This window comes from Equus caballus, chromosome 9 (assembly GCF_041296265.1).
Source record: "Equus caballus isolate H_3958 breed thoroughbred chromosome 9, TB-T2T, whole genome shotgun sequence".
Taxonomy (NCBI): domain Eukaryota; kingdom Metazoa; phylum Chordata; class Mammalia; order Perissodactyla; family Equidae; genus Equus; species Equus caballus.
The window spans coordinates 97,222,360-97,234,000 of NC_091692.1; the positions used below are offsets into that span (position 1 = coordinate 97,222,360).

The following is an 11,641-nucleotide window of genomic DNA, read 5'->3' on the forward strand; positions in this document are numbered from 1 at the left end:
TAGCAGCTTGTCTCCAGGCGACACACTCACAGTGAACAACGTCTGCGTAAAAGGGCGTGGAGAACAGGAGTGGGTGCTCGCATCCCCGGTCTGCACAAATATGCGCTGAGGGGCTGCACAGGAGCACTGCGGGCGGAGGCACCGGGGGTGCGAGGCGCACTTCTCACCTGCTTTACTGACGGGAGTGGATCGTCTAGTCAAGAACTAAGTTAAAAAAACGGAGGAGCCTCTCACCTAATTCCAGGACTCGAGTCCCCTCAACTCTCCCTGCCCCACGCTCCCCTGTCCCCCCAGCCCCCAGGCCTCATTCTCGGGAGCCCACCAGCGAAGGGCTGCAGCTCCTCATGGCACCCTGCGCAGGGGCAGGCCCCTCACCCGTCTTGCCCACTGCTCTGTCCCCAGGGCCTAGAGCCTAGCACCTGGCCCCCAAACACTAGTAAAGGGAATAAATAAGCACATAAAACTGTTAGCTCGCTCCTCACCTCCCTTCTGGTGGGCACCCTCTGCTTATTAGGGATGTAGATGGCACAGATTCCTGGAGCCCCCGCAGGGCTCTCTAAACCGGGATTTCCTGGCGAGGGCCCGGGCCTGCTCAGACCCTCATCTGCTGGATTCTCGTGCACACTGGGGTTTGAGAGCCACTGCTCCAGCTCAGCCCCGACCCCACGGCTGCCCGGGAGCTTGGAGGGAAGCGAGAGACCTTCCTGCGCCTGCCTCGTTTCCTCACCTGCCTCGGGAGAAGCCACTTCCCTCCCACCTGCTGTGAAACCCCAAGGACCTCTGGGTCTCCAGCATGCACATACTGGGTGACAGTAGGAGACCCGGTGGGAACATCACACAGCAACGTGCCTCCTGGAGAGCGTGCGGAAGCCGGGAGCTTGGGCGTCCTGTCCAGCTCAACTCCTTTGACCAACAGTGTCCTGTGCAGGGCTGAGCTGCAGCTGTCCCCCAGGGCCCCAGGGGGAGGAGGACACAGGAGCACCCAGGCAGGGGCTGGGGGAGTGAGAGAATCCAGACGGGACCAGACAAGGCAGAGCCATCCTGGGGGACAGGGGGCTGGGAGCACAGGCCAGGAGGTGGGGTGTGGGAGAGAGGCGGTGAGAGAAGGTGTCCCAGGAGGGGCTGTGCTCAAGAAGAGCCCTGAAGTCTGGGAGGTGTTTGGACACAATGGCGGGGGGCGAGGGTCAGAGACAAGCCTTAAGCCCCAAGGAGGGAACTGAGTGAGGGGAGGTGTTCATCCTCCCACACCCCTGCACTCCCCGCCACTTTCCATCCACCCTGCCTGGACTAGCCTTCTGCCAGGCTGGAACAGAAGGAGCCAGAGACCCAGGTTCTAGGCACAGCCCCTCCTCCACGTGCAACCCCGCTGTGAGCTGGGTGTGTACCCACTCACAGATACAGAAATGAGGTTCAAAGGGAACGCGGAACTTGGCCAAGATCACATGGCAAGTAGGTGGTAGAAGAGACACATGAATCCAGGCATTTCGTGAAGATTTTGGTATGTTGGTGTCTTCCCTCTTCCAAGTCTGTTTCCCAGGTATCGAGTGGACATAACAAGACCTCTAATTGGTCCACGATCTGGTGCAAACGAGGATGAGATGGACACACACTCTGAGAGGGACAGGCCCTAGCCTCTCGTGAGGGGCAGCACCCGCCGGGGAGGGGGCAGGGCGTGGAGCACCCATCAGTCCCGCAGCTTCCCTGGGCCAGCGTCAGAGCCCCCGCCGCGCCCCCACCTCCAAGGAAGCGCTGGGGAAGATGAACTCCATGGCCCCCCAGAGCTGGAATGTTCCAGAGCATGGGAGGTAGGAAATCGCCCGTCTGGTCTACAAGGCTGCCGAAATCCTCACGTCCAGCAGAGCTATCCAAGGAAAACCAGAGACAGGTCTGGATCGCGAATCTGATGCAGAAGTCCTCCCCAAACGCCGGCGATGTGGATCTGGCAGGGGTGGGAAAGAACTCCGCCCCGGGGCCCACGGGGTGGATCTGTGCCGCCACGCCAAGCTGGCTCGCCAACAGCAAGTCCAGCAACAGAACCCACTCTATCAACCGCCAGTTCAACGAGGGAACGTGTGCTTACAACAACAGACGACGGGAGAGTATTTCTTTTAAATTCATCAGCCATTGCTAATAAAAAAAAGCGAATTGAAATACGAATAAATAAAAAGTCGAAGCTGAATAAAGACTGATTCTCAAATCCAAAAGCAAACATCGATTACCCATTAACCCACACGCCCCGGGTCACTGTCATTATTCAACTATGCTTCGTGGGTCCCGGCGGGCGCAATAGAAACAAAAGTTAAATAAGCAATAAAAATATTAGGAAAGCAGAATCAAAATCATCTTCAGCAGCCCGCCCCGTGGCCGAGTGGTTAAGTTCTCGCGCTACACTTCGGCAGCCCAGGGTTCTCCTGTTCAGATCCTGGGTGTGGGCATGGCACCGCTCATCAAGCCATGCTGTGGCAGCATCCCACATAGAAGAACTAGTATGACCTACAACTAGGACATACAACTATGTTCTAGGGCATTGGGGAGAAAAAAAAAAGAGGAAGGCTGGCAACAGATGTTAGCTCAGGGCCAATCTTCCTCACCAAAAAGCTTATCTTTGAAAAAAAATTATCTTCATGTAGTTTACCGGGTTGTATACCTTGAAAATCTAAGAGACTCTGCTCACGATGGAGTTTAGGAGGAAATGCATTGGAAAATAAGGAACTTTCCCGTGCTCCGGGTACAATGCCATTTGCAGCTGCCCCAAGTCACCCCTACACCCCCTGCACATTGCTGACAGTCCCCACCTTGTGAACCACACTTTTCTGGAATTCAGAAACTACATTCCACAACTTCCTGGCCCCTAGGGTGTCGCCACATGCCCTCGGCTCTGCCAGGGATATACAGGCAGATGCCGCCACTTGAGAGTGCTATGGAGGGCCAGTGGCAGTGCCCAGCGGCCAGCTCTGCCACCTGGAGCAGCTCCTCAGACCACCCAGCAGAGTCCTCTGTGTACCCCTCTGCCTCCAGCGACTCAGAGACTCTGGGCTGAGACACCCAGCATGTGAGCACAGCCCCAAACCTCAGGTGAACAAGGAAGGTAACTGTAATAATTCCCATATCGAGTTTTCTCTCCAGACCCACTCTGCCAGGGTGGCAGAGCCCACTGTCTCGGTCAATATAGGGCGCCACAGCTCCTGTCCCAGGGCTGTGTCCACTGGAGTCGGGCTGACACATCTGTCCATTCACGTATCTGCTCCAATGCCCCTCGGTCCATCCAATCCTCACCCATCAACCAATGCACGCAGGTGGCACCAAGATGGCCCTCACGCTGGTTTGCGTGCCTCGCCCCGCGCCTTGTTCCTGGGCCACAGCACAGAAACAACACCTGAAGCTGTCAGTGGCCCACCTGCCCAGACCCCGTCACCCATCATCTTTGACACCTTGCCCCTCAGCAGCCTCCCTCTGGGACCCACCCCACCCTCCAGTCCTTCCATCCCTCTCCCCTCTCAGTCCAGGGCATCTCTCCCTGGGTTAAGGAGCTCCCTTCCTCCCTCCCTCCTCCTCCTGCTCCTTGTCTGGAAGTGTGTTGAGGTGCTTCTCCGCAGACTCCATTCCTCTGTCTTGACGTTTGTCTCTGAAAGGCCCGGGACACAGGGTTGGGGCGTCTGGAAACACGGAAGCCACAATCTGTCAGCTGTCCACCTACGGACCCCTCAGTCCCTCTGCCGGTCATCCTGCTTAAATGGGGGCGGGGGGGGGTGCTTTCTAGAAGGCCGTGACTTCTGGAAAGAGCGTCACAAAGAAAAGGAAGAACCTTGGCTCACCACACCAAAAATGACCAATTCGATTTAAAGGCAAAGGAGAAATCCCGCTTACACCATATACTACACCGTACAACCATAAATTACCCAGCGGCAAGTCCTTCGAGGAAGACACAAGACCCGCACGAGGAAGACGGAAGACTGCACAGAGGGGCGTTATCAGGAGGCTAAATAAGGGGCCGGCTCCGCGGAGCTTCCAGGCAGGAAGACTCAGCACAGTGACCACACCATCCTTCCCCACCTCAGATCCAACTGCGTCAAATTCCCATCCAAGTTCTGAGTGTTATTCTAGAACTGGACAAACAGATTCTAAAACTCATCTGTAAGAATAGATTGTGAGAAGTAGCAACAAGCTTTGCACAAAACAGGAGGGAGGGGCACTCGCCTCACGCTTGTGGAGCCTGCAGAGTGCGTGGGAACGCATTCTGTTATCAAGGCAGCACGTCAAGCTAACAGGGAAAGACAGGATGTTTAATAAGTGGCATTGAGAAAACTGGCCATTTATTTGGAAGGAGGCCCTGCCTCCGGGCGCTCCAGGTGGACTGCACGTCTGAACGTAGCAGCCAAATCTGTAAAAGCACTAGAAGAAAATGCAGGGGCTGTTTCCATAAGGGAAGGGCAGAGGAAATTCTCCTAAGATCCGAAGCCCAGAAACCATTAAAAAACAATGAGAGACTCGACCGCACGGCACTCGAGAACAAGCACATGTGTACAGTGCAGACGCCACAAGCAAAGACACAGGCAAACGTCTGCAGAACACACACCACGGAAAAGACCGTGTTCTTCACACACAGAAGTCTTGCGAATCAGCAAGACAAGACCAAGGCCTCGTGGAAGGGGGAGTGAAGGGTGTGATGGGACAGTTACAGAGGACAAGCAATGGCCAACGGAAACGGGAGATGCTCAACCTCACGAATCTTTTTTTAAATGGAAATCAGAATAGATCCTGTTTTTGTCTACCAAACAGGCAAAAATTCCCGAAGTTGGATGACATCCACTGCTCGTGAGGGTGGAAGGGACGTGGGAACGCAACTTGACCCAACCTTTTTTGAGGAATCTGTTTCGGTGTTAAGTAGATCCCTTCCCTGGCTCAGCTGCCCACCTCTCAGAGTCGATCCGACATAAAGAATCACGTAAGCCCATCGGGACAGGAGGCCGAGGACGGTGAGGGCAGAGTGCTGATGAAAACACTGAGAGCGACTCCCCACCCACAGGTAAGGGCGGGTCATTAAACCCCAGCTCATCCCTTCAAGGGACACTCGGCTGACACTGAAACCAGAGGGCCGTCTAGACTCGCTGACCAGGAGAGATGTCCCTGGTGGATTGTTCAGAAAAGAACCAAGTGGTACATTGGTTTATCTGCACCATCTATGTGCCCCGTGGAGCAGGCACGTCACAGACTGCGGGGTTCAACCCTTCGATGACAATTATTAAGGTGGGGGTTACACTCAGACGCTCATGGCGGGGGGGGGGGGGGGGCGGGGGGCACAGATCTCAACCCGGCAGCTGGGAAGTGGGGGCTGAGATATCGGGCATCCGGGCCATGCTGCCCTCCCCGAGAGCCCCATTCACTTCTAACCGTAAATCACTCTCTGAAGAGCTGGGAGAATTTCACTCACTTTTGTGTTTTCAACACTTCCCCCAAACAATAAATCCAGCACGCAAAGACTGACACGAGTTGGTTTGAACCCCATCCCGTGGGGCGGCGAGTGCATGTCCTCCCAGCTCCTCCATGGCTTCCATCACTCCAGAGCCTCGCGGGCGCCAGCCTCCCAGCCTCCCAGCCTCCGGCCTCCTCCGAATCCTCAAGCTTCTCTTCACACTCCCCATGAGCGAGCAGCAGTTTTACAGGTCACCTGCCAGCAGCCCCTGGTCCCTATGCTCCCGAGAGCAGCACACAGGCGGTGGGTAGCACACTTTACTGAGGTTTGGTGCGAAGGGGGGAGCTGGCGTACACTGCAGAGCAGCAGAGCAAACTCACAATGGAGCGTGAGACGACCCTTGGACAAGTCCCTCGGCCATTTCCACCAGCAGGAAGTTGACACCTATCTCCAGCGACCCCACTCTCCTCCCTGGTTCACTCCCCCTGGATCCCCACATCCCTCCCCCTCACTCATGCAGAGGAGCCCCAGGAGGAATGCCAAGGCCAGCTCTCAGTGAAACCACTGTTCTTTCCAAGGAGCCCAGGACCCACAAGTGACCAGAGCCTGAGGCAGCCAGAGAGAGAGAAGGAAGATCTGGCCAAAGACCAGACCCCATGAGAAGCCTAGAGCAGCCACCAAGTGTCACACAGCAAGCCTGGGCCGCAGGACAAGCCACACGGCCAGCGGGTGTGGGAGGTTGCGCTGGACTCAGGGTGCAGGGACGAAATCATAAGCCCGCCCTGGAGCAGGAAGGACCCGGAAAAGCAGCACGCTAGGATTCACCTATTCGGGCCTGGTCTGCCTCCTCCCACCTGAGCGTCCCCCACAGGGCGTGGGCTTCCTCAGCCCCTGGTCAGGGGGCTGGCCTTCAGGACCCTGCCCACAGTGGCACCCAGCTCAGGGTGGGGGCAGGGGATGTCTGGTTAAGAAGCAGAGTCTGGGAAGCAAGGGTTTCGCCAGAGCCTGGAGCAGCCCCGACAGCTCTCAGGGGAGCTGGCCCCCAAGGATGACCGCCCTCGAGGCTGAGAGACAGCAAGTGAGAGCAAGAGCGAGAGGAGACCCACACACGGGGCATGCGCAGGGCCCTGAGAGCTCGAGAGCAGTGCGCACACAAACATGGAGATGTGTGGGTGTGCCCACAGTGGGGCACACCATCCATGAGCTGGTGTGATGTAACTGTTTCAGAGTGTGAACGTGTAAAGACGACAGCGTGGAGGTGGAGTGTACCACTCTGCAGGCATGGCTGCGTGTGCGCTAGTGTCAGCCTGTGTGCGTGTCCGGCGTCCACAGGGCACGCGCACATGGCTGTAAGGACTCGCCCTCAGGCCCACCCTGTGATCTTGTTCCTCTCACTCTAACCGCCCCTCGGCTGCTCCCAAACCTTACCGAACCCTGGGTCCCCCAGGCAGCCCAGCTCACCCCACGGCCCCCAAGAGTGCCAGTGCCTGCCTGTTCTCAGCACCTCACTCCCTGCTTTCTGCCAGGAACCCCCCCGCCCCCCAACACCCAGACTCAGACCCAGGTCTCCGAACTCAAAAGTGACTTTATTTCTCCATAGAAGATGCCCTCACAGCCAGGCTGCTGGACTGGGCCTGGCTCAGCCTGGCTTCCCCTCAGACAGCTGGGGGTCCCAGCCCCCTGCCCTCACCCCCCACGCCTCCTGCCCGATGCCTGGTTTCCCAGAGATGTCCTGCTGGCTGGGACTCGACGCTGGTAGAGAGACAGGGAGGTCTCACATCTCGGGGAGGGGCGAGGGCCACAGACCATGGAGCCAGGCCAAGGCTGCCCCAACCCCAGCCAGGCCAGGCTGGGGAGAGGGCAACCACCGGCTCCGCGGAATAAGCTCAAAAGCCCTGTGGGAGGGAGGGGACCTCAGGGCCCAGCCCAGAGGAGGGCAGGCCCTAGGCCGAGCAGGAGCCCCCAGGCCAGGGCCCAGGGGCTGCCCCCCACCCCGGACACCCCGTTGCACAAATCCTTCTCGCAGCAGTCCACCTCTACTTTTAAGATCCCAGAGTTAATGAAGCCCATCAGATAGTCTGAGAAAAAGTGCCGCTTAACGAAGTCACAGGATGAGGCACACATCTTGTTCACGGAATGATCTTTCCTTCCTGGGAAAAAGAGGGGAGTTGGGCATTAGACCCCACCGGGGCCCTCTGCCTCATGCCCAGGACCCAGCCAGGACCAGGGAGAGACAGGCACCTACTCTCGTGCCCAGTCAGAGAAGCTCAGATGGCACCCCTGCCCTCTCCCCACTCGGGCCCAGTCCTGACTTACTGCTGCTGGGGTCGGTGATGCGGACACTGGCGCACACTGTGTCCGACGGCGGGCACTGCTTCGGGGTGCAATGGCTGGAGTTGGTGGTCAGCGTGCAGTCCTGGCACCACAGGCCCTGCGCTGTGTGGGGCACGAGGAGGAGCATGATCACACCAACCAGGGGGGCAGGCCGGCCAGCCCCCTGCATCCTCCCCGCTGCCTGCTATAGGCATTCCTAGGAGAACCACACGGCTGCAGGAGGCCAGGCACCCCCTGGCCAGGAGTGACCAGGCCAGACGGGCACCTGGAGGACAGGCCTGGGAGGATCTGTGAGCCTTCTGGGCAGTTCCAGGGGAGGGTCCCACCAGCGGGACTCTGGAAACCCCCATGCCCCCTGCCTGGCCCCATAAACATGCACACACACACCCCCAGGCACACATATCTCACACCCATGGTGCCCTCCTACACTCTCTACTACCCCCTAAGCACACATGCCTCAAGGTTAGGTTGGCTGCAAGCTACAAAAACCAAACCACACTGGATGGGAGATCAGGTGGGGCTCTGAGAAGAGATGGAGCACAAGAAGCCCTGCACTGAGGACAGACATCCCCGAAGGACGGACGAGCTGCTGGGGGAAGGCCCGGCCGGAAGAGCACTCGGCGCCCTCAGGGGCCGGGAGGGACCCGCGTGGCTGCAGCTGGAGCAGCGTGAGCCAGGGCGACAGGGGCAAGGGCCGGGCCGGGGTCGCAGGGGTCCGGGAGGCGGTGTGGGTTTCACGGCTACCGTCGGAGTTGGTGGCCCCCCAGCCTGTCTCTCTCCAGAGCCGCCTCGGGCTCTCCAGGCGACCCGGCCCACCCCGCGGGCCGCCCCCAGACTCACCGGGCGCAGAGCACAGCAGGGCGGCCAGCAGTACCAGGCTGAGGCCCTTCATGGCTGCAGGCAGCATGCTCCAGGCGGGCCTCAGGACAGCGCAGGGGCTGTGGGTGGGGGTCTTCTGGGGCGCAGGCCTGGCAGAGAGAAGCTTCGCTCAGGCGACCCAGGCCGCTGTCAAGCCCGAAGGACCCTCCCCTTCTCTGGCCTGCGGATGCAACCTCCTCCGGGGAATCCAAGGCCGGGGGTCGTCTGGGAGCTCGGAAAGCCCCACCCCCAGCCCATCCCCCAGAGCGTCCACCATCACAGCATCGCCTCCAAAGAGAAGAGGTCTGCCCTCTCCGGCTGGGTGACAGCCCGAAACGCCCCCACCGCGCTCGTCACCTGTCGGATGGGGGGCTCGGGGGCGAGACTTCTCCACCCTGGGGATCGGTGGGTGTGTCCGGAGAGGAAAGGGTAGGACAAGGTGCGACCGAACAGTACCTGCCGAGGGGGAGGGGCGCGCGCCACGTCCCCACCCCCACCCCTGGGCTGGGGGGCCGGGAACCCCGCGCCGAGCCCCCGCCCCTCGCCTCCCGCTCCGCGTGCCTCGGCGCTCACCGCGGATGGAGGCGGGGAGCGCGGGCCTCGGGTCGGGGGCGCACTCACATCCCTGGGGTGTCGGCACTCCGGGGCGCGGGCGGCGGTGCCCTTCGGTCTCCCTGCGGACCGGAACCCGGGCGCAGCCTCGTCTTTCGGGGGACGCAGCCGCAGACGCGGACCCCGCGCGAGGGGCGGGGCGGAGCCGGGCGGGGGCTGCGCGGGGGCGGGGGAGGCGGAGACGCGCGGGTGGGGGTCGGGGGTCGGGGCTCGGGGCCTACGGCAGGTCGCGGTCCCGGGCCGTCCTGCGCCCCCTCGCCAGCAGGTGCCCCGCTCGCCCCCGCGCCAGCCCTCTCCGGTTCCCGCTCCCTCCGCCGCTCCCCCTGCGCCCTTCCCCCCTCCCACCTTCCCCTACCCAGGCGAGAGCAGGATCCCTTCCCCCTCCGCTTGGCTGAGATCCCCTTGGAATTTCTCGGAAGAACGTTTACTGCGAAAGGAAGCGAAGTGCACAAAGACGCAGAGAGGGAGGGAGGTAACTAATGAGCGCGGAGCTTGCGCGGGTCCCGGGTCACAGACGCTCAGCCCTGGGGCCCCTCCGCTTCCCATCCCGGGTTCCGACTGTTCCAGGCTGTTCTCCTCCCGCGAGCACCCAAGACGCGCCCCCAGCAGCCGCAACCCCCTAGGACCGCTGTCTCCAAGCACACCCACCCCCAGAGGGCAAGTCCCAAGTACTGGTCCCAGCATTCAAGGCCCTCTGCACCCGCCTCGGCCGGTTTCGCAGCTTTAGGTGTCGCTTCCCGCTCCAGAAAGCGTCTGAGGTGCAGTGCCTTTGCGCCTGCCGTCCCCTGTGCCTGGAGTCCGGCTCTGCAGGGCACTGGATAAGCCACAGCTGCCGTGCAAGTGTTGGAGGTCGCTCCTTTTCGTCCTGCCTTCATTTGTCCAACACATTTCTACAGGGTACTCTCTGTTGGCTAGCGCTGCCCTAGGCCCTGGGCAACACTGTGAGAAAGTAGAAGAGGGTTTCTGCCTCCCTGAGTCTTACGTTAGAGAAATGACTGTCACTAATATGTCACTGCAAGGTGTGCTCATCATAGTTAGCATTGATTACGCGCATACTATGTGTTCTGTTTTAAACACTTGATATTTATTATCATCCCCATATTATGTTAAGGAAAACATGGCTCAGAGAGGTTGAGCTTCCCACCCAAGGTCACACAGTGACCAGGTGACAGCCGATGCTGGGACATAAGCAGCCTGACTCCAGAGGATGGACACCTCACTGCTCCACTGCCACTCCACAGAGTGAAGGCAAAGGAACAGACAAGCAACCTGAACTTGGGGACTGGGGTTCCCGCAGATTCAATGGAATTCAGATATGAGTTCACAGTCAAAAATCAGCCAACATCCAGAGAAAATAAGCCCTCACAGTAAGACACAGCAGAAACAATGACAAGTAACAGATTTAAACCCCCACAAACTTTCCAAATGGAGCGTATCAGGTATAGAATATAAAATTAATGTCTTGTCAGTTTAAGACATATTAAAGGAAGGAAGGAGACACTGTCAACACTGACCATGCTTTACTGAAAAGAACAGAACCTTTAGAAGGAAGAACTTTTTATTGAAATTATAATGTCAGGAGAAACCTTGAAAGAATTATGCTCAGTGAAAGAAGCCAGTCATAAAATAACCTATATTGTATGGTTTCGTTTCTCTGAAGATGTCCAGAATAGAAAAATCCAAGAGAAACAAAATAGATGAGTGGTTGCCTTGAGCTGGGGGAGGGGAGGAGTAGACAGTGACTACTCATGGTCAAGGGGTGGCTCTCCCAGTGGTGAAAGTGTTCTAAAAATAGATAGTGCTGATGATTGCACAACTCTGTGAATATACTAAAACCCACTGAATTGTAGGCTTTAAAAGGCTGAATTTTATGGTGTGTGAATTATACTTCAATAAAGCTGTTTTTTAAAAAACAACAAAAACCATTTCACAAACGTGTTAGGGAGCAAATTAGACAAAGTGGAAGAGGGAATTTGTGAACTGGAAGATAAATCTAAAGAAATTATGAGGAATGTGGCACCAGGGATAAAGAGATGGAACATAGCAAAGAGAAATTAAGACACACAAAAGATGGTGTGCCAAGAGCTAATATAAGTCTGGTTGAAGTCAGAAAGGAAAAAGAGTCAATATTTGAAAAGATTATGCCTGGGAATATTCCAGAACTGGTGAGAGAGAAGTATTTACTGAAAACTATAATGAAAACTGAATAGAATAAATAAAAATAAAATTCACACCTATGTACAACATAGTGAAACTGCAGACCACCAAAGATGAAAGAAGAGCTTTAAAATAGCCAAAAAGAAACGGGATCGACTCTGAAGAAACAGCAGCTAGGCTGACAGCAGAATTTCAACAGCGGCAGAGGAGGCCAAATGACAGTGAAATAGCATCTTTAAAGTGCTCAGAGGGAAATAACTGCCTACT

At 57.6% G+C, this 11,641-nt stretch overlaps 1 protein-coding gene across 7 annotated transcripts; it reads right to left on the minus strand.

The window, feature by feature from the left end:
- Nucleotides 1-6,980: 6,980 nt before the first annotated feature.
- LY6H (lymphocyte antigen 6 family member H) lies at nt 6,981-10,037 on the minus strand. 7 transcript variants are annotated; one of them, XM_023649070.2, is made up of 5 exons: nt 9,866-10,016; nt 9,573-9,644; nt 8,588-8,715; nt 7,730-7,849; nt 6,981-7,563 (listed from the first exon to the last, which is right to left on the minus strand). In XM_023649070.2, the coding sequence occupies exons 3-5, from the start codon at nt 8,652-8,654 to the stop codon at nt 7,328-7,330; spliced, it is 423 nt and encodes a 140-aa protein (XP_023504838.1). In that variant the 5' UTR covers nt 8,655-8,715; nt 9,573-9,644; nt 9,866-10,016; the 3' UTR covers nt 6,981-7,327. The 7 variants fall into 7 exon arrangements, with proteins under 7 accessions (XP_023504838.1, XP_023504845.1, XP_023504843.1 ...); XM_023649077.2 differs by lacking the exon at nt 9,866-10,016 and adding an exon at nt 9,179-9,279 and having other exon boundaries at nt 9,573-9,743; XM_023649075.2 differs by lacking the exon at nt 9,866-10,016 and adding an exon at nt 9,227-9,279 and having other exon boundaries at nt 9,573-9,590.
- Nucleotides 10,038-11,641: the final 1,604 nt, after the last annotated feature.